This window comes from Sporothrix brasiliensis, assembly GCF_000820605.1.
Source record: "Sporothrix brasiliensis 5110 chromosome Unknown Cont20, whole genome shotgun sequence".
Taxonomy (NCBI): Eukaryota; Fungi; Ascomycota; class Sordariomycetes; order Ophiostomatales; family Ophiostomataceae; genus Sporothrix; species Sporothrix brasiliensis.
The window spans coordinates 3,072,922-3,090,898 of NW_024467139.1; the positions used below are offsets into that span (position 1 = coordinate 3,072,922).

At 56.4% G+C, this 17,977-nt stretch overlaps 6 protein-coding genes across 6 annotated transcripts; 4 read left to right on the plus strand and 2 right to left on the minus strand.

Annotated features, from left to right (window-relative positions):
• Positions 1-239: 239 nt before the first annotated feature.
• SPBR_07913 (uncharacterized protein) lies at positions 240-779 on the plus strand (the record flags this gene model as incomplete). The annotated part of the gene is made up of 1 exon (XM_040766167.1): positions 240-779. The coding sequence occupies one exon, from the start codon at positions 240-242 to the stop codon at positions 777-779; it is 540 nt and encodes a 179-aa protein (XP_040616840.1).
• Positions 780-1,808: 1,029 nt separating this feature from the next.
• Positions 1,809-3,344, plus strand: SPBR_07147 (uncharacterized protein; the record flags this gene model as incomplete). The annotated part of the gene is made up of 1 exon (XM_040765401.1): positions 1,809-3,344. The coding sequence occupies one exon, from the start codon at positions 1,809-1,811 to the stop codon at positions 3,342-3,344; it is 1,536 nt and encodes a 511-aa protein (XP_040616841.1).
• A 359-nt stretch (positions 3,345-3,703) lies between these two features.
• Positions 3,704-7,134, minus strand: SPBR_06465 (importin beta-5 subunit; the record flags this gene model as incomplete). The annotated part of the gene is made up of 3 exons (XM_040764721.1): positions 3,704-4,155; positions 4,293-4,414; positions 4,481-7,134. The coding sequence occupies 3 exons, from the start codon at positions 7,132-7,134 to the stop codon at positions 3,704-3,706; spliced, it is 3,228 nt and encodes a 1,075-aa protein (XP_040616842.1).
• Positions 7,135-7,825: 691 nt separating this feature from the next.
• SPBR_08988 (mitotic spindle checkpoint protein) lies at positions 7,826-9,046 on the plus strand (the record flags this gene model as incomplete). The annotated part of the gene is made up of 1 exon (XM_040767114.1): positions 7,826-9,046. The coding sequence occupies one exon, from the start codon at positions 7,826-7,828 to the stop codon at positions 9,044-9,046; it is 1,221 nt and encodes a 406-aa protein (XP_040616843.1).
• Positions 9,047-9,126: 80 nt separating this feature from the next.
• Positions 9,127-11,238, minus strand: SPBR_06811 (ESCRT-II complex subunit VPS36; the record flags this gene model as incomplete). Its single annotated transcript, XM_040765067.1, has 3 exons — positions 9,127-10,797; positions 10,929-11,076; positions 11,138-11,238. The coding sequence occupies 3 exons, from the start codon at positions 11,236-11,238 to the stop codon at positions 9,127-9,129; spliced, it is 1,920 nt and encodes a 639-aa protein (XP_040616844.1).
• Positions 11,239-11,710: 472 nt separating this feature from the next.
• SPBR_06961 (uncharacterized protein) lies at positions 11,711-13,535 on the plus strand (the record flags this gene model as incomplete). The annotated part of the gene is made up of 3 exons (XM_040765217.1): positions 11,711-11,777; positions 11,847-13,254; positions 13,322-13,535. The coding sequence occupies 3 exons, from the start codon at positions 11,711-11,713 to the stop codon at positions 13,533-13,535; spliced, it is 1,689 nt and encodes a 562-aa protein (XP_040616845.1).
• Between the last annotated feature and the right edge of the window lie 4,442 nt (positions 13,536-17,977).

Below are 17,977 nucleotides of genomic sequence, written 5' to 3' on the forward strand. Positions count from 1 at the left end.
AACACAAGTCCTTTTAGTCCGGACCCATCTCGAGATTCAAGATGGGCGCCGAGCAGTCAATCCCCTCCGCTTCTTCCCCCTCTTCTCGCCGCCATTCCGGTTCTTCTCACTCGTCTTACTCGGCTCAGTCTGCTCACTCCGCTCACTCGCCTCCTACTGCTCCGTCTCTTACCCGCTCCGACGCTGTCTACCACCATACGCCTCCGGCTCCTGCGTCTGGCTCCCACCGTGAGTTCCTCATGCGCCAGCAACAACTACTCCAGACGGCCTACAGCGAGCCTATCAACGCCGACTCCGACATCTTTGGTGACCTCCACGGCTGCGCTGCCCGTTTCTCGTCGCCGGTCTCGGTCTGCCCCTACAACCACTACTCCAACAGTAAGTCTTACATCCCCATCTCTGCCTGCACTTGTGACTACCGTACCGGTGGTCCGTCCCCTTTCCCGCCCCGGCTCTCCCGTACTCGTGCACTCCGCTCTTCGGCCAGCCCCTCGGCCCGCCCTGGCTCTCGCCGTGATATGATGCTTCGAAATGCTAACCCAATCAGTGATCCTCCTGTTTATCTCCCGGACGACTTCGATTCTGCGGCGACGCCCTCTTCTCCCTCCGTGGCACCTCCCTCGCCTACCTTCTACCCTTCTTTCATGGTCTCGTTCGATGACATCGTGGACATGGGCTACCCGGTCCTTATCGATCCCTCGCCGGCTCCTCAGTACCTGGTGAAGCCCAAGACACCCAACAGCCGTCCGGTCAAGAGTCGTTTCCGTGAGGAATTTTAAAGCTCCTTGTCTGAATCGTCATAAATCGTCATCCGTTCCCGGTCATTCGTGGCTTTGACAGCACTACATGGTAAATCAAATCGCATCACAGCACAAAACTAACAAAAAATACAGATTCCACTGTCGAGTCGAGCACTTTGGTGAGTTGAGATCGCCACAAGTTGCTCCTGGCATGAAATTCATGAAATTCATATCAAACAGACCCACGTTTGTTAAACCAATTTCGTTTGCTATCAAGCACAATAAACATTAAACCATCTCGTTGGTCATGCTCGGGAATACCCTTTGAGCAGTAAGAAGGAACTAAAGAACAAAATAAAGTAAAAAATTCTAACCGAAAAAAAAAAAGAAATAAAAAACATGGCCTTCAAATTGCTGTAACACAAACAACACGTAAATGACTCGTAACTGTACTGTTAAGGAAGAAAAAGATCCCGATGCAGCAACTAACAACTAAATAAACGTCTAATCAGACACTTACATGCCCAACAGTTTTACTACTGTCCACCTCCGACAACTCAACGCAACCGCCAATCAACGGTGCCAATATCATGCAATGCGGCACTTTGCGGCTGCAACCGCTAGAACCGCCTATAGTCACAGGCCTGAGCTTCCCCGCAAATAGGGCTGAGAAATGACATAGCTTGGCCTCAAACTTCGCCCCACCCCGGTTCGGTCGCTCTTTCCCAGCCCAACTGTCCTGCACGTCACAGGCAACCACCGACGACGCACGCCATAGCATCACCAACAGTTCTCTCGCTGCATATATCAGACCCCAGCGCCTCACTTGTGTCTACTTCAATTGCTGCATCCACAACATCCGCATATTCATCGCAAACGTCGCCATTTCCATTCGGCATCCATTCGACATTGCAGCAGAACAGCAGTTATCGCAGCTGGCACCGTTTACACCGCATCAACCAGCTGTGCAACCATCGCAACGCATCCCAAACAGACTGCATCGCACCAGAACTCTATCCACCATCTTTCGTTTCGCCACCCATCTGACATCCCTTGCAGCATCACAACATGACCCTCAAAAGTCAAGCCGAGTCGTCTGGCACCGACCGCCTGCTGTCCACCATGAACGCGGTCCTGCCTGCGCCCCGCGTCGACAACACCGGCGAGGTCTTTACGCTCTTCGTCCACGCCTTTCTCGTTAACGTCGGCTTCGCCTTCCAGCACATCTCACGCTACAGCAGCCGCGATGGCTCACGGCTAGACGGCAACAGCACCAGCCACGGCCACGGCCAGGATCAGGACCCGGACCAGGACCAGGCCTCCGGCTCGACAACGACACCGTCAAGCAACCGGCTGCCGCCCACATGGAACGCCGGCAGCGCGTATTCCGTGACCGAGCTGGTCTACACGCATCAGAATCACGCCAGCACAGTGTTTGCCTTCCGGGTCCACGTGTCGGGCGTGCATGTCCATATTCTGGGCACGTCACAGCCGTTGTCGGGCTCTGTGGCATCCCCGCCTGTGCGCCTCGCCCAGGTGCCGCCTGACGGCATCGCCAACAATGGACAGCGCGTGGCCTCGGGCCGGTTTGTCGCGGCGAGCTATTCTCTCGACATTGCCGGCGGCCAGGCCGTTGCAGCCATCTTCACCGAGCACGCCGCGTCCAGCCTAGCAAACGACTTCCAGTTCTACATCCTACAGCGTCTCGTGCCGACACTCCAGCACGAGGGATATGTGCGTCTAGAAAGCCCTCCGTCTGAAGCTGGAGCTGGAGCTGGGGCTGGTGGCGAGAAGCAGAGCACGCACGCAATTGTCACCGACAGCGCCCAGGCCCGGCAATGCCTTTGCGGCGCCTCCCTCCCTGACACCGGAGCCCAGCGGGATCCCGACGACGAGCCCCCCACGCGCTCGCGCCTCCAGGAAGGCCAGCCCCAGCACGCGCAGCCGCCCCTGCTCCCGGAGCTGGCCGCGTCCACGCCGCTCGGCCCCATCATAGACGACTTTACGCCGCCGGCTGCCGCGCCCCGCCCCGGTGGTGGTCCCCATGTGCCCGGCCCTACTGCCGACTTTCCGCCGCCGGGCTTTGAAGACGAGCACCAGATGCTGCGGACGACGGGCCCCCGCCGCGGCGACTTCAACCCCAGCATCGGCGCCGACGACCTCAACCCGCCCAGCCTAGGCCCGCAAGACCCGCTGCGGCCATCCCGGGGTATCGGCGGTGTAGGCGGTGTAGGCGGTGTTGGCGGTGTAGGCGACGGCAGCTTTGGCGGCATGCACCCGACCTTTGACGACCCATTGTTTGCCGGGATCCGTGGACAGGGTGGACGCGGTGGCGGGGTCCGTGGTGGTTTGCCGCAGAATCCGCCGGGCGCACGCTGGGACGACCCCGGCCCGGCGGGTATGGATCCTTCCGGCATCTACGACGAGTTTGGCGGTGAGGGCATGCCGCAGTTCCCTGGCGGCCGTGGACGTGGCGGTGGCTTCGGTCCTGGTGGAGGGTTCGGTGGAGGGTTTGGCGGCGGAGGCGGATTTGGCGGATTTGGCGGTCCAGGCAGCGGCGGCAGCGGCGGTTTCGGAGGTTTTGGCGGAGGCGGGTTTGCCTAGACGAGTTCCTTCCACGTCTCTAATGGTGCTTTGGTATTTTAAACCCCAAATTGTCACAAGTACGGCCAATATTGTGGAATAGTTGGAAGTTAATGTTCAATCATTTTAAACCTCAACCACTCAGTCCAACATTGCACATGTGATCTTCACAAGCTTTAAATAAATTCTCAAGTTTTGTATGTGCTTGTGATTCAATCAGGCTCTGTGCCATCTGACTTTTCTTTCGGTCGTGATCCCGTTGCGACCTCGTCAAATCGACAGTGAAACGAATATTAATAAAGAGGTATATCCACCCATTTTCTCCTGCACGCTGTGCATCCTACAGCTACCACAAAGCTCCCCAGCAAAGTCCGTTCCACTTATGCCAGCTCGTTCAGCTTCTGTTGCTCCACCGGCGTCAGCTGGTCGTACCACCCCTTGAACCCGCCCGTGTCCTCACGCGCTGCCCGCAAGAAAAATTCCGTCAGGTACGCTTGCGTCTCGTCGTCGCGTGAGCGGCGGTTGGCCGGACCGCCGTCGAGGTACGAGAACAGGTCGTTCTTCGTAGCGCCGAGGCTCAGGTCCAGGATGTCGTCGGTCTCGTCCTCCCATCCAGAGTCGTCCTCGTCCTCGTCGTCGCCACCGCCCTCACCGCCCTCGCCGGCGTCCTTCTTGGCCTCCTTGCCCATAGCCTCAGCAGCGGCCGCGGCTGCTGCACTACCGCCGACCTCGAGCGAGGCAGCGCCCGACTTGCCCTGGGCGGACGTGAGCTCCTCAATGAGTAGCTTCAGCACCTTGAGCGGAGCCGGGATGATCGTGTACTGATCCGGGTCTTTAACAGGCACGGTGAAAAAGTCAGTGATCGGGAGCGGGACTAGCAAGGTGCATTTTGTACTGTGTGAGCGCGGAAAAAAAGGAAGTGAGAAGGGACGAAGATGGTGGACAAAGGAAAGGCAAGAGAATACGCACTCTGCTTTGCGCGCGACCGCGTCATTATCCGGTCACTCGTGGGCACAATCAGGTCACCCTTGACCTGGGTCTGGTTGATCAGAGGATCGTTGAGGTCGTACAGCTTCGAGAGAGCAATGACACTAGAGTTGGGTTAGTATACAGTTCACTCTCAACGGAAAAGCGAGGAGAAGAAAAGAAAAGCCTACTTTTGCCGAATCTCGTCGTAGCCTGCAAAGTTGGCCGAGTTCTCCAGCCACTTGCTCAGCACCACGGCCAGCCCATTCTCTTGGCCGACAGTAATCTGGCTTAAAAAGGCCACCACTTCGCCGGCAGCCGTCAGGCAGAGACGAGCAAACACGAGGATCAACGACTGAATAAACGGCGCCGTCTGTGCCGAGCTCAGCCGGTTGGCCACGGCCTGCAGAAGACGCTCCAGCATGCCGTCGCCCAGGCGCTGGTGGCCGGCCTTCTCAACCAGCTCTGCCGCCAGGCCGCCCACCTCGGACGCAGAGTTGTCCTCGACCGCCGGGCCCAGCAGCCGGTCAATGATCTGCAGGCACACAACCAGGCCGTTGTTTCCCAGCTCGTCGTGCCACTCAAACATCTGGTGGTGGTCGTGGCTCAGCATGTACTTGAGCGCCTCAGCACCGGGACGCAGCAGCTCGCCCTCGTCCGACTCCATCAGCAGCTTCTTGAGCTTGGGTGCCACCTGGGCCACAAGACCCGCCGGAAGCGGCTCCGTGCCGCTCTGGAGGAGTACGGCAATGAGCTCCGTCGCCATAGTGATAAGCGGTTCATCCTGGGTCAGGTCTGAGAACGTGAAGAAGCCGTTAAGCGTCGGGATCACCTTGGCGCACAAGGCCACATACGATGTGGGGTCCGAGAGGGCCTCGACAATCTCCTCAAAGCAGTCGTTGACAATCAATGTTACGTGGAAGTTGTTCGCGCCGCAGCGCGCAATGGCAAAGAGCAGGTCGATCGACGGGATCGTCTCGTTGGTCAGGATGACACGGGGTTCCAGGCCGATGGTGCGGCGCAGCGTCTCGCAAAACGTGGCCAGCAGGTCGTCGGCGTCTTCAATGTCTGCCGGATCGCGTGCGCCGAGGAAGTCGTTGAGCGCTTGCAGGATGGGCACTTGCCGCTCAGCGGGCGCAGCAATGCCTTGGCCGGGCTGCGGCGGGCGAGCTTGAAGGAAACCGTCCAGAGCCTTGATGCAGGCCACCTGAACGAGCTCCGACTCCGCCTTGGTGATAGACAGGATGGCATTGTCCAGGTAGCGCAGACCAAGCGCGTTTGACTGGGAGATGAGGCCGGCCGCCAAGTAGCCACGGGCCACCAGCAGCGACTCTTGGCCGGCCGCAGTGGATGGCTCGACGAGGGCGAGGTAAGCGTTGGTAATCTCCTCGGGGACGGGGTTGCCGCAATCCAGCATGTCTCCACCAAGCATCGTGAAGAGGTACAGGGCAGCCTCCTTGGCGCGCCAATCGCCACCACTGGGCTGGTCGGCTGCGAAAAGATCGCGCGAGCGCGCATAGAGGCCCTCCAGAGAACGCTGGCCGAGCCACTCGCCCAGCTTGATCAGCAGGTCGCCGCAGGCCGTGCGCGCCGTGTAATTGGCAGTGACGGACGTTTCCTCGGACAGGTACAGCGAGACATCAATGTCCCAAAGCTCTTCCTCCTCCCGCGTAATGCGTGCGTAGTTGAGCAGCAACGCCATCAGCTCGGCCAGCCACGGCGTGTCGTGAGCAGCAACGCCGCTGTTGGCCAGCTCCTCGTTGAGCTGCTTCTGAACCGGCGGCGCACGGATGCACTGGTTGAGGAAGTCGAGCTCCTCAAGTACGAGGAAGTCGAGCGTGTAAGGCAGGCCGTCGGCGTCCTCGAGACGGCTCTGGCTGTCCTGGTCAATGTAGAGCTGCTCGTAGGCACCCTTGAGCAGGGCTAGGTCCTGCCAGGTCTCCTGGAAGAATATGGGGCTCTGGGGCAGCAGCAGCGACGAGAAGACAGTCTTGATCTTGAGCAGGGTCTTGACACACTGCAACTTGAGGGCCACCAGACCATTCCAACTCTCCGACTGCTGGCCTTCCTTGCTTGCAGGCTGGTCGAGCGGCAGCTGCAGCTTCATGACGTCGTGGAAGAAGGGCAGCCAGCCCTGCAGAGCCTCCTGCGCAAACGCCTTGACCTCCTTGAGGTGCTCGTCCTTGACCATGTCCATCAGGTCAAAGCTGCTGCGGAACACCGAGACAGCGAGTGCGCGCAGCAGCGGCTTGCGGTCGCCCGACACAGAAACCTGGTACAGCACCTCGACAATGCTGCGGGCCACAGCGAAGAACTGCATCTCGGTCAAGCCGTCGTCAACCAGATCGCCCAGCACGCGTAGCGCGCCGTGTATTTGTGAGTCGGTGCCCGAGCGGATCACAGCCAGGAGAGACTCAAGCAGGTCGGGCCAGCGCTCCGGGTAGTCGACACCGGCGATCTTGCCCACCACAAAGCTCACCGCCGCCTGAACGCGCCGTTCGCTCCCGTCACGCGTTGCCAGCTCCAACAGCTGGACGCGGATCTGCTGCTTCACGTCGTCGCCAATGGGGATACGAGAGGCGGCGGCGCTGGCCTCGTCGTCGTCCTCGTCGTCGACATCGCCGCCTAGGCCGCCGGGGATCCAGTTGCGCTGAATAAATTGCCGTAGCACGGTGAGGCCGGACTGGCGAATCTCGGCCGGGTAGGAGGAGGTCGCGGCAATGGCGGTCAGCAGGCTCGGGAACGCGGGACTGCTCTGGGCGCTCTTAAGCCCGAGCTCGGCGCGTTTCCGGGGCTCCTCCTCGGGCCGCTGAGTGTCACTCAGCAGGCGGACGAGCTCATCCATCGTGACGAAGAGCTTGTTTTCCAAGGGTCGAAGTTGGTCAAAAGGGGACGCGGTTTGGCGGCAGCTGTCGTGGCTCGATGGTGTGTTTGTGAGTGGCCGAAAATCGCGAGAATCTCGACCAATCTGGACTTCCACGAACCAAAAGAACAACAATTGGAGGTGGAAGAGACGAAGAGGGAGGGGAGGATGTCACGGGAAGGAAAAAGGTCGAAGATTGGAATGGCCAGTCGAAAAGAAGAGGGAGAGCAAATCGGAAACCGAGGAACCTACAGCCCCAAAACTGGACCAGGGAAGGAGCAAAAAAAAACCTGCGAGGGCGGCAGCTGCGACCCATGGCGGGGTGTCTTGCCCAAAAGTAAACAGCAAGAGCGACTGAACCCCTGTACTTATGGCGGGGGAGCCGTTGTTGTGACAGGCGGTCTGTGCGCTGTGCAGCAGGTGCCTCCAAACGCCAGGGAGAGGCAGATTCCAAGGCAGTACAGAATAGTCACGGCGGCCAAACACCTCTAAGGCGAAGAGGGGCAATCACGTGTTTTGGCGTCTCGCACAGCGTTCGTTAGTGAGCAACTTTCCTGAACTGGCCTGTAAGTCAAAGGCCAGCGGCATCCAACGTGACAAGGATCACGATGTCCTGGCAAAAGTGTGTCAATTTGGTCAATTTGCAGCCTTCGACGACGACGCAGATATCAACATGTCGTCCCTCTCACTAGACGAGGCTGCACGGCTGTACAGCACCCTGCATCACTTCTTTGAGGTTGCAGTGCACGCCATCCTCTACTACCGACGACTGTATCCAGAGCGCGCTTTTGCTTCGGCAACCGCGTTTGATGTGCCTGTCCACCAAAGCCGGCATCCTGCGGTGTGCGCTTGGGTACGAGCAGCCGTCGAGCATGTCATGATACAGATTGCTGGTGGAGAAACGGACGAGAACAGCTTGCCTGCGGACAATGTCAACGCCGTTGCCGTGGTAGTCCACGCACCGTATAAGACAACAGCTGGCAGTGCACAAGCGCACAGCCTGCCTCCAGGCGCCGTGCTGGAGCGCTGGGTGTTTGATGTGCGTCATCTGCCGCGTGGCTGGCCTGGCGGAGCTGAGGTACTGCGTCGTACGCAGAAAGACACTGATAAACGTGGCCGCCAAGATGAAGAGCGCGACCGAGAACGGCGTGGTCGGCGACGCAGACGAATTTCGCCAGACAAGGCTGACACAGACGGAACGGAAGAGGGCCTGGGTGTTGAAAATGGAGGGCGGTACAACTACTACGATGAAGAAGAAGAGCTTGCCAATGCCGAGTCTGAGGCAGAGCTGGACGAATCGGGATCCGCAAGCGAAGGAGCCGGAGACGAGGACGAGACGGCGGACGTTCCACAAGCAGGCAGTGCCGACGCAATGAATTGGAAAGACCTCAACGACCAACTACGGGGCGTTCTACAACGACTGGCCCAGGCTGGGCAGCAACTCGGCTCGCTCCCTAATGGTTGTACCTTTACTATGGCCATCGAGCTCGGTGACGGAGACAGGGCCGAACAATACTCCAAAACGCGAGATGTGGACGCAAACTGGGTCCCAGAGGTGGGCTCGCACAGAAGAAAGTTTGGAGGCGGATCGACAAGCGGCGTAGGTGCGTCAACAACATCCATACGTTCGATTGATAGTACGCCGTTGTTCCTCGAATGTTGGGTAGAAGAAAGCGCCGTGAAGCAGGCGGCAGCAGAAGGAGCACCACGTGCTAAACTAGCAGCCACCGCTCGAAGTGCTGGAGATTTGCAGCCTCCTCCTCCAGCCGCGTCTACTTCGACGGCAACATCCAACGGCTCGTTCAGCTTTGACAAGATTATGGCACCGCACAGCTCCATTAACGGTGAAGGTACACCGCAAACGAACAAAGGCAAAACGGTATCGTTTTCTTGATGACCGGTAAAGAACGGGACATCTCACAAAATAATAAGCGCCAACGATACATGCATAACTCCCAGCAATGCGTCCAGCCCCTACTCGGCGGTGATCATATTCTCCCAGAAACGCAGTCCTGCAATACCCTCTTCCCGACACAGCGCGCCACGCTCCTCGGCCATCTCCAGCTCCTCCTCGGCCACGCCAATGCTCCAGCCAAACCGCTCGGCCGTCTCTTGTGCACTCACGCCGCGACCAAATGCCTGCCAATCCCAAGGCACAGATGGTTCACCACGCTCTTCCGGCGGTACTGCGCGGATGTCCCGCAACCAGCCCAGCAGGGCCCTGACTGTGGCCTCGTCGGTACGATCGCTGCTCTGGACCACCAAGACGCCGCTCCGCTTGAACGTGCGAAGCCGGACCGGCAGCCGAAGTGACTCCCACAGCCTGGCCGCCTTGACAAGATCCATGGGACTAACCAGCTCAACGCCGCCACGGGCCCGGTTGAACATGGCCCACAGGTCAACAAGGCTCATAATGCCGCCAGCCTTCCTTAGCACGCCGCGAGCATCATCGGTCAAGAACTCTGCCAGGTTGCGTGCAAGCTCTGATAGGTAGAGCGACTCACGTCCACTGCTGCCACCACCGCCGACAATGTCCTTGGTGGTCACCAGTCCAAGCTGGCTGCTGGCCGATTCGGCGAGCAACATGGCGTCTGATGACGACGACGATCCTGCTGTACTTGTTCCCGTCTGCCGTGCGAGTTGCTCGGCCAGGGCGACAATTTGCTTGGCCGACGCCATCAGAGCTTCCAGGTCCTCAAAGGCGCCGCCAATGACAATCTCGTTCTTCTTGCGCATGTCCACGCCGCGCTTCTCCAGGCCAGCAATACCCGCTGTTTTGACGATGCGCGGCCGGGGTTCGTCGAGTCCCGTGCCGCTCAACGACGACGATCGGTTGAGACCGTTGCCTGACGAGGAACCCGGTGCATCCTGTGACGCGCCCCGGCCGCTCAGACTCGGGATGGGCGGCGCATTGTGCAGCAGCCACTTGCGCTGCGCAATGGAGCCTTTCATTCTCTCGTAGAACATCTTCTCGCCGCCGCCACGGAAGGACAGCTTGATACTCTCGGCAGCATCGGTGCCTGTCTGCGATGCTGGCGAAAAACTCGCAGCAACCACGGGTCCCGGTGACTCGGTGCGCAGCTGGTGTGTCTGTGTAAGCTCTGCGGGGAGGTCACGCGACACAAGCGGCGCTCCGCACATTTCGCAGGCCATGAGCGACGGGTGGTTCAGAAACGTGCACCGTGGGCACTGGAAGGATGCGTCTGGATCCGGGGCGCCCGTCTGTACCGCTGCTGCTGTCGTTGTGTCACCAATGCTGCTTGCTGCCTCCAGAGACGAGGGGTCGGGCTGCGATAATGGCCGGGGCCGTGACGGCAGCGTCTGTGTGACGCCGTTGCCGTTGCTGCTGCTGCTGCCCGAGACCTGCGGGCGATTGGCAGCGTTCGCGATCACCGCCTTCAGAACGTGGGTCAGTGTTGGTGGAATACCACACGCCAGACACGGCGGCATCTGCGTATGTGCATTCAGCGACTCCGGGTCAAAGTTGGACGGCACCGGGTTGGAAAAGCTGCAGATAGGGCACACCCAAGTCGCTGCTGCTGCCGGTGGTGGGCCGCGCCGCGCAGACCCATTGCCTCCACCGAGTGGTGATGCTGTGCTGCTACGCGCTGGACTCGATCCGACGCCCGATGCCGACCGAGCATGCTGTGACGCTCGTTTTGCAGGTTTGGGGTACAGTGTGACTTTTGGTGATGATTTGAGAAAGCCGGCCTTCACACGCAACAAATGTTAGTCGCGCATACCTAATAGTGCGGCATGCCACACACGATACGTACGGGGAAACCAACATAGAATTCAAATCGCTCGATGTCCTTGAGCTCCACCGCGGCCGAGTATCGTCGCGGGTCTTCCTTGTCGACATAGCAGATGCGGTGCGACGTCAGGTAGACCTGGCCATTCTGCTGGTTGAGGATCTTGTATTTTCTAGACCATTAGATTTACTGTCAAAGCAACTCTCATAAAAGTGTCGGCCATTGTCGCTCACCCCTCATACAGTCCGACGTTGTCTTGTACGAAGAGCAGGTCCTCATCCGGCAGATACAAGGGCCGCAGCGCCGTGGTGAGGTCCAACTGCTTTAGGGACATCCGTCATATCGCTCGAGGGCGCTCAGTCCCGGGTGTTTCGTCGTGTTGTCGGTGGACTGTGCCGATGGCCCCATGCAACTTTTCGTGTGTGCTTTTAATATTAATGTCTGTGTGTCGTGTAAGGTCGCCTGGATAGCTTCTCTGATGGCGGGGCGCCGACGCAATACAACCCCAATTGTTAGCCATCACGATTATGTCATCACCGCATAGTCGCATACGAGACAAGTATTCTTATATACGACTTAACATTCAAGCGCTCTAGCCGCTTTTCTTGGGTCTTCCCACACCCCTGGATGCCTAAATAAACTCTAAACTCTTGCCTCTTCACAACCACCCTCTTTTCACACGACGCTTGACTTCGCTCCTCATCACAGTCTACCACCGTCATATCGCCCTCTAAACTGCTACTAACCTTCAAGTGATTGATTGATTCGACTCTAGCCAACGGCCGACGACGTCGCTGCCCTCCACTATGGCGTCTTGGAACTCCGCACCGTCATCTGGCGGTGCTCATCCGCCCGGCTATCCGACATATCCAGGTAGGCATCACCAAACATCGAGAACGATTATAACAAGGCGTCTTCCGACCTATGCTGACTTTTGGCCAGGTACAGCCTACACCGCTGTCCAGGTTCGCCAGTCCTTCGGCGCTTCACCCCCGTATCCCCCAGCACCCTATTCAGTTCATGCTCCTCCTCCTCCACCACCACCACCACCCGCTGCTTCCGAAGAAAAGAAGAAGATCGACTGGCCGGCGTCTGTCCGTAGTTACGTCCAGCGATCGTTTCTGCCCCAAAACCTTGATCCCTCTGTGTCACGACCTGAAATGGAAGTCAAGTTAAAAGAAACCATCTCCCACGCAAACGATACCAACGTCATGTATACGATCGACTGGGACAGTATGCCCCTCCCACAGCAGTTAATCCGCGAAGAACGAGCGCAGGCTCTGTACGCGGCTGCTGCTTTAGTACAGCAGACGCAAGCCACCACTGCCGGGTCGTACTACAACATCAATGCTGAGGGCCACAAGAGCAACAGCAACAGTTACGTAAATCCGAACCCCAAGAAGCGGAAGTCCAACGACTATCAAGAAGACGACAGCTCGGGCGCTCTGTCGTGGAGGAAGAATGCTGCACCCCTGTCCGATCGCATCCAGCGTTCCGAGACGACAGAGCGGCCTAGCAAGCTGAGCAAGAAGGAGAAGAAGGAGAAGAAGGAGAGGAACGCGCAGCAAGGGAATAGCAGCAGCAACAGCAGCAGCAACCACAACGGAATCAGCCAGGCCATCGATATGCCAAAGAGTAAGTTTCAAAAGCAGCTCGAAGAGCGCAAGTCGCGATTCAACAGCACGGCCTCGTCAAACCGCCAATCCTCGCCCGCGCGATCTTTGACACCGGACGCGACCGGCGAGCCAGCGGGACCCGTGGTAGGCACGTCGGAAAAGCTCGAGAAGTCGTATTTGCGGTTGACGTCAGCGCCCAACCCGGCGCTGGTGCGGCCCGAACGCGTGCTGCGCCAGTCTTTGGACCTGCTCAAGAAGAAGTGGCGGCAGCACGGCGACTACGGCTACATTTGCGACCAGTTCAAGGCCATGCGGCAGGACTTGACGGTGCAGCGCATCCGCAACGACTTCACGGTGCTGGTGTACGAGATCCACGCGCGCATTGCACTCGAAAAGGGGGACCTGGGTGAGTATAATCAGTGCCAGACGCAACTGATGGCCCTGTACCGGCAGGGCCTAAAGGGAAACCCTATCGAGTTCAAGGCGTACCGCGTCCTCTACTTTATCCACACGGCCAACCAGGCGGCCCTCGGCAACGCCATGGCCGATCTAACCGCAGACGAGAAGAAGGAGGAGCCGATCCGCCACGCCCTGCAGGTGCGGTCGGCACTGGCGCTGGGCAACTACCATCGCTTCTTCCAGCTCTATCTCGCCACGCCCAACATGGGAGCCTACTTGATGGACATGTTTGCGAATCGCGAGCGTCTAGTTGCCATGTGCAACATATGTAGAGCGTGAGTCCCCCGTTGCCCTTTTGTTTCTTCTCTCGTGGTAGAAGAATTGCGTGCTAACTCGTCGCAGGTACAAACCCGATGTGCGGTTACGGTTCATCACTGAAGAGCTTGGCTTCGAGTCCGACGTTGACGCTGCCCAGTTCATTATCGACCACAAGGCCCAAGAGCTGCTTGAGGAGCGCGAAGACCACATCGCGTTCCTCAGTGCCAAGGGCCTACAAAAGTTTGACGAGGCCCGTCAGGCCGCGTTCCGCAGAATCAAGACGCGGAACGAAAAGTAATGAGCAGTACCGTCTCCGAGTTCTTTTCCGCCGTCCTTTCTTCCGGCCTTGTCCTCTCTTTTCTCGCCATTCCCAACTCTACTTCAGAAACGTATCCCGCCGTGTAGATTGCCTCCCCCCTCCCGTCCTCTTTACCACGTCCCCTTCTTTCATCTCTCTTTGACCCCCTGCGTCATTTTGCGCGCTTTCAGATTTGATGCATAATCAACTGGATGGTGCTTTCATCCATCTTTTGCTCTGGTTCCTCCTTTTCATTCCCTTCATATTTCCCTTCTCGTTTATCCGCCCTGTTCACGTCGCTCCTTTTGACCAACGACTCGTCGCCTTGTTCCTTGTTCCAGCTATTAGACATGATTCCGACTAAACCTGCGGCTCTATATTCCTTTTCCTCTTCCTCCCTCACAAATACGTCTAACTTCGTTCTCATAATGTCCCGTGGGCTCCTTTCTCTTGTGATGGCACAGACGCATTTTTCGCGTATATAATTAGCAAGCCGTGCGTCTGACTCGTTTCCAGCGTTGTCAGAAATGGATTTTTGATTTCCACGCGCTACATTTTGTTCGACTTTTCATCATTCATGGTTGGCGTGCGTTGGTTCGTTTCGGTTGTTCAGTTTGCAAGAAAGGCGCCAATTCTGCCGGGTTAAGCTTACGACCGCTCCAATTGATATTATTTCTGCGTGGCTTTGTCCGATCCTCTTTTATTTGCCAGCCGCTTGTTGGATGACGAAGAGATTGGAGTGTGATTCAAGTGCAAAGGAATCATTGTTTGTTTGACACTATCGTCAGGTTGGGCTGATTCCGGGGGCTCCAAGACAATAACCAGATTATATGTTTTCCGGCCGTCGCTTCGTTCGGAATCTGGCCGCGCAATGGCTTCACCCAGAACTATGGAATGCCGGGCACTTCACACCGGTCAGTGGATGCGTCTGGCTCCGGCGAGACTCGGTGCTGCACCAACATCAGCTTGGAACATGTTGCGGTTCCATCGGACGTCAACAATGGAAATACGTATTTATGATACCGGCCGGTTTTGTGCATGCAATAGGCTACTGAGTTTGTTTGGTTTTTTGGAAGCTGGGGCTACCCATATCGTCCTATGCCGGCTTCTTCCATGTTACTATTGACTTGTGTCTGATGTCAATGATATCGGCACGTCCCTGTCTACTTGCTGTTGCGAATGTCGTCCACTACAGGAAACAGACAACACACACGAGGGGTTCGTGATAATACGCAATACTTTTAAGAATAAAGTCGAGCGTGTTCTGCATAATGAAAATTATTTGCAATTATGTGCAAAACTCGTAATGAACGATCTCCTCAATTATTGTGATAAAAACCGTAACTGCCAGCACGTCTAAAGGACGTGCTGGATAACCGTCTCCGCTTTTCAACACATATAATCAACAAGCATGAAATGCCTTGTAGTACATTCGACTTCAATCTCGAAACGCCCAGACGAACATGAGTACCACTGCTTCATTGAGGCAGTGCTCGTGGCTGCTCGGAACCGTCCTGATCCGAAAAGAACGCCAGCGAAGATATCGATTTGCGGCAAACACCCCGCAAATACCGACCGTTTCTTTCGTCACCCAGTAATAAGGAGAAACAAGACAAGAATAGACAATGGCGTGTGGTCTCGTGCTTGGGCACGTCGATCGTGCTGTGTGCACACCATCTTCCACGGCTCGCCTGGCTGGCTGCCCCCCTTCGTTTGCTTCGGTCAGAGCCACACTCGGCACTCAGTCTCAGGGAGAGTGGTGTGGAGGATGAGAGGCAGCAGCTGGGGCCTAGCCATCGTTTGCCCGACCACTTCAAACGTGAGAATTTCCGAATGCATGAATTTCGGTTCATTTCCCTGTTCGTCTGTTGTGGGATTTGGAATTCCGTCGATCCTCTGCCGATTTTTTTATTTTAAAAAAAAAATCTTGTTGTTTTCCATAATTTTGAAATCAACACCATCGCCCGTGAAAGAAAAAAAAGAATATAGTGGCCGTCCTCGTGGTAACTAGATGTCATTGTTCGACGTACTATCCGCTTTCGTCGATTGCATTAATGTGTGGCGAAATGAACATAGAATGTGAAACGGCCCTCCAAATGTCGTCAACTAATTCGTGGTGCTGGTATTAGTGCCGTCTCTCAACCAACGTCCGCCTCTTTCCTCACTTTTTTCCGTGCCCTCAGCGCTCACAAACGAGACATGTGCAAAACGACGACGAAGGATTTTTTCTCCCTGGTCGGTTCGGCCCTCTCTCTCCTATTTTTCCACCTGTCGGCTATCCGCTTCGCATCAAGAAGAAACAGTCTTGGTACTTTTGTTTACACCTTGTAAGTCGAAACACACTTTCGTTGACCCACGATTTCGACCCTCGCCATTGTTCTTCTTTTCATCACCCGAAAGCGTTGTGTCGGATATGATGTGATATGGCCCGGGCCCCATGTCTCTTCACAGGGACGGGGATTTTTGGAAGCGGCTAAGAGACGACGATCAAGGGGATGTGGCCGAGAGTCTGTTCCCTGAATGATTGCTTTCCTTGGCGTAAAGTGGTTTGGAAAGGAACAAAAGAATTTGGCCTCGCGTGCCGGAGATCTTGGCGGGGGTTGTGCATTCCAGAACAGTTTGAGACAAATTCATGCCTTGTCCCCTGCTACATCACGGACATCAACCAGGGCGATGGTAACAAGGAGCCAGGGTGGCACACTCATAGTAATGTAGCTGCGTTGGCGGAGCATGCCGAAGAAATGTGACTTTTGTGGGAGTTGGAGATGCGGCAGGGGGCATTCGGGCATTCGAAAAGATGTTCGAGAAAGTGAAAAGAACTTATCCGGCGAACAGACTCGCGGAGGTCGCGCTGAGAGTTGCTACATTGAGGAAAGGCAGTGTTGGGCGAATGGTTCCTGTGATTGGCGGCGCAACCTCCACAAGTAATCTCTGCGCTGAGAAAAATCAAACGAGGCGATAATCTTCAGGCATCATCGAGAAAACATGAGACCGAATATGGTCTGGGCTATGAGACCAGAACACACAATAGCTGGCCAGCAAATGAGACCCTCACATTTTGACGCGCGCTCTTGTCGACGAAACAAAAACGGCTCACCGCGGCCGGCGTTTAAGGGCCACACTGGCCAATCTTATTGCCAAGGACTCGAAGATATAAATCGAGGAAACAGGAACAGGGCAACTTCAAGCACCACCTGGTTGGGTGTAAGCAACGGATGACTCAAAGGGAAACAACTTAACACAAAGTTAAGCGCCGGGCAGTGACTTGTAACACGAGCTCAGGCAAGCGTTTCTTGATAATGAGCAGTTGAGCCCAAACAGTGGATTCTCTAGATCAGTCAGCCAGATTTACCAGCAACGATGTGAGTGGTGTCTCCTCCAGGACAGCCTCGACGCTCACCTCTTCATGGCCGTCCCTGTCCGAGCAGTTGCCAAATGTGATACCTGCATGCAGTGTTGCAGCCTATTCTTCTCATCCTAAAGCCGGCCACGAGAATGCATCTTCGGTTTGTTCGTAGTAGGCGGTGCCCTCGCGATATGCAAGGGCATGCGAAAAGGGACAATGTTTTTTTATTCTCGGCAGGGGGGAAATGCAAGTCAGATGGCCGGTTGTTTCTTGCCCTTGCCTGGCTCCAAGTGCTCGCCCACCTTATTGCCATGAATTTTATCATGTCTCACGGGCGTGTTCTCGTCCCCTGCAGATATATACCTCGCTTCTGCAACGTCTTCCTAGGCCCTGCATTTTTCAGCCCTTGGTCTTTTTTTTTTTTTTTTTTTTTTTTTTTTTTTTCCTATTTTTCGTTCCTTTCGACAGCCTCTCGCTCCCTCTCCGTGCAGGCCGACCAATCCGCGTAACCTGCCCTGTCTTCCGTGACGATACCATGCCACATGGCAAGGATATGCAGCATTTGTGCTGCGTTGTCGGTATCTCCAAGGTACTCCGTTCTTGTGCATGTGCATGCTTAGCTGTACAACGGGCGGCGCGGCGGCCTCCTCCTTTGCTGTATTGTTCTCAAAGGTTCTGCATGTCCACCCCAACATGTTGGAGTATGTCGAGGTAAGATGCAATGGTCTCAGGTGCCGCCAACCAACGAAGAATGTTCTACTTTGGCAAGGAGCAACAAGCCTTGCTGGTCGGGGCTGGAAACTGGATAGCGAGGCCAAAAGGCTTGTCTCGATTCTTCAACAAGCCAGCCCTTGGCCTGTAGTCTCTCCGACCGAGAGCCCAGCAAACCGTAGCTTAAGCCTTGTCTTAGCTGGCCCATCGCTGGAGACCTGCAATACAACTGGAGCCCAAAGAGGTCCGCCCAGCTCGGCACCTCACATGTTCTGAAAACTCTGCTTGCTTCTGGAAGAACGTCAATGCGGGTCGATCAGAGGTATTCAATGCACCAATATGCGCAGAACGCACGTCGGAGCAGTTTGGAGGGGTCCGTGCCAGC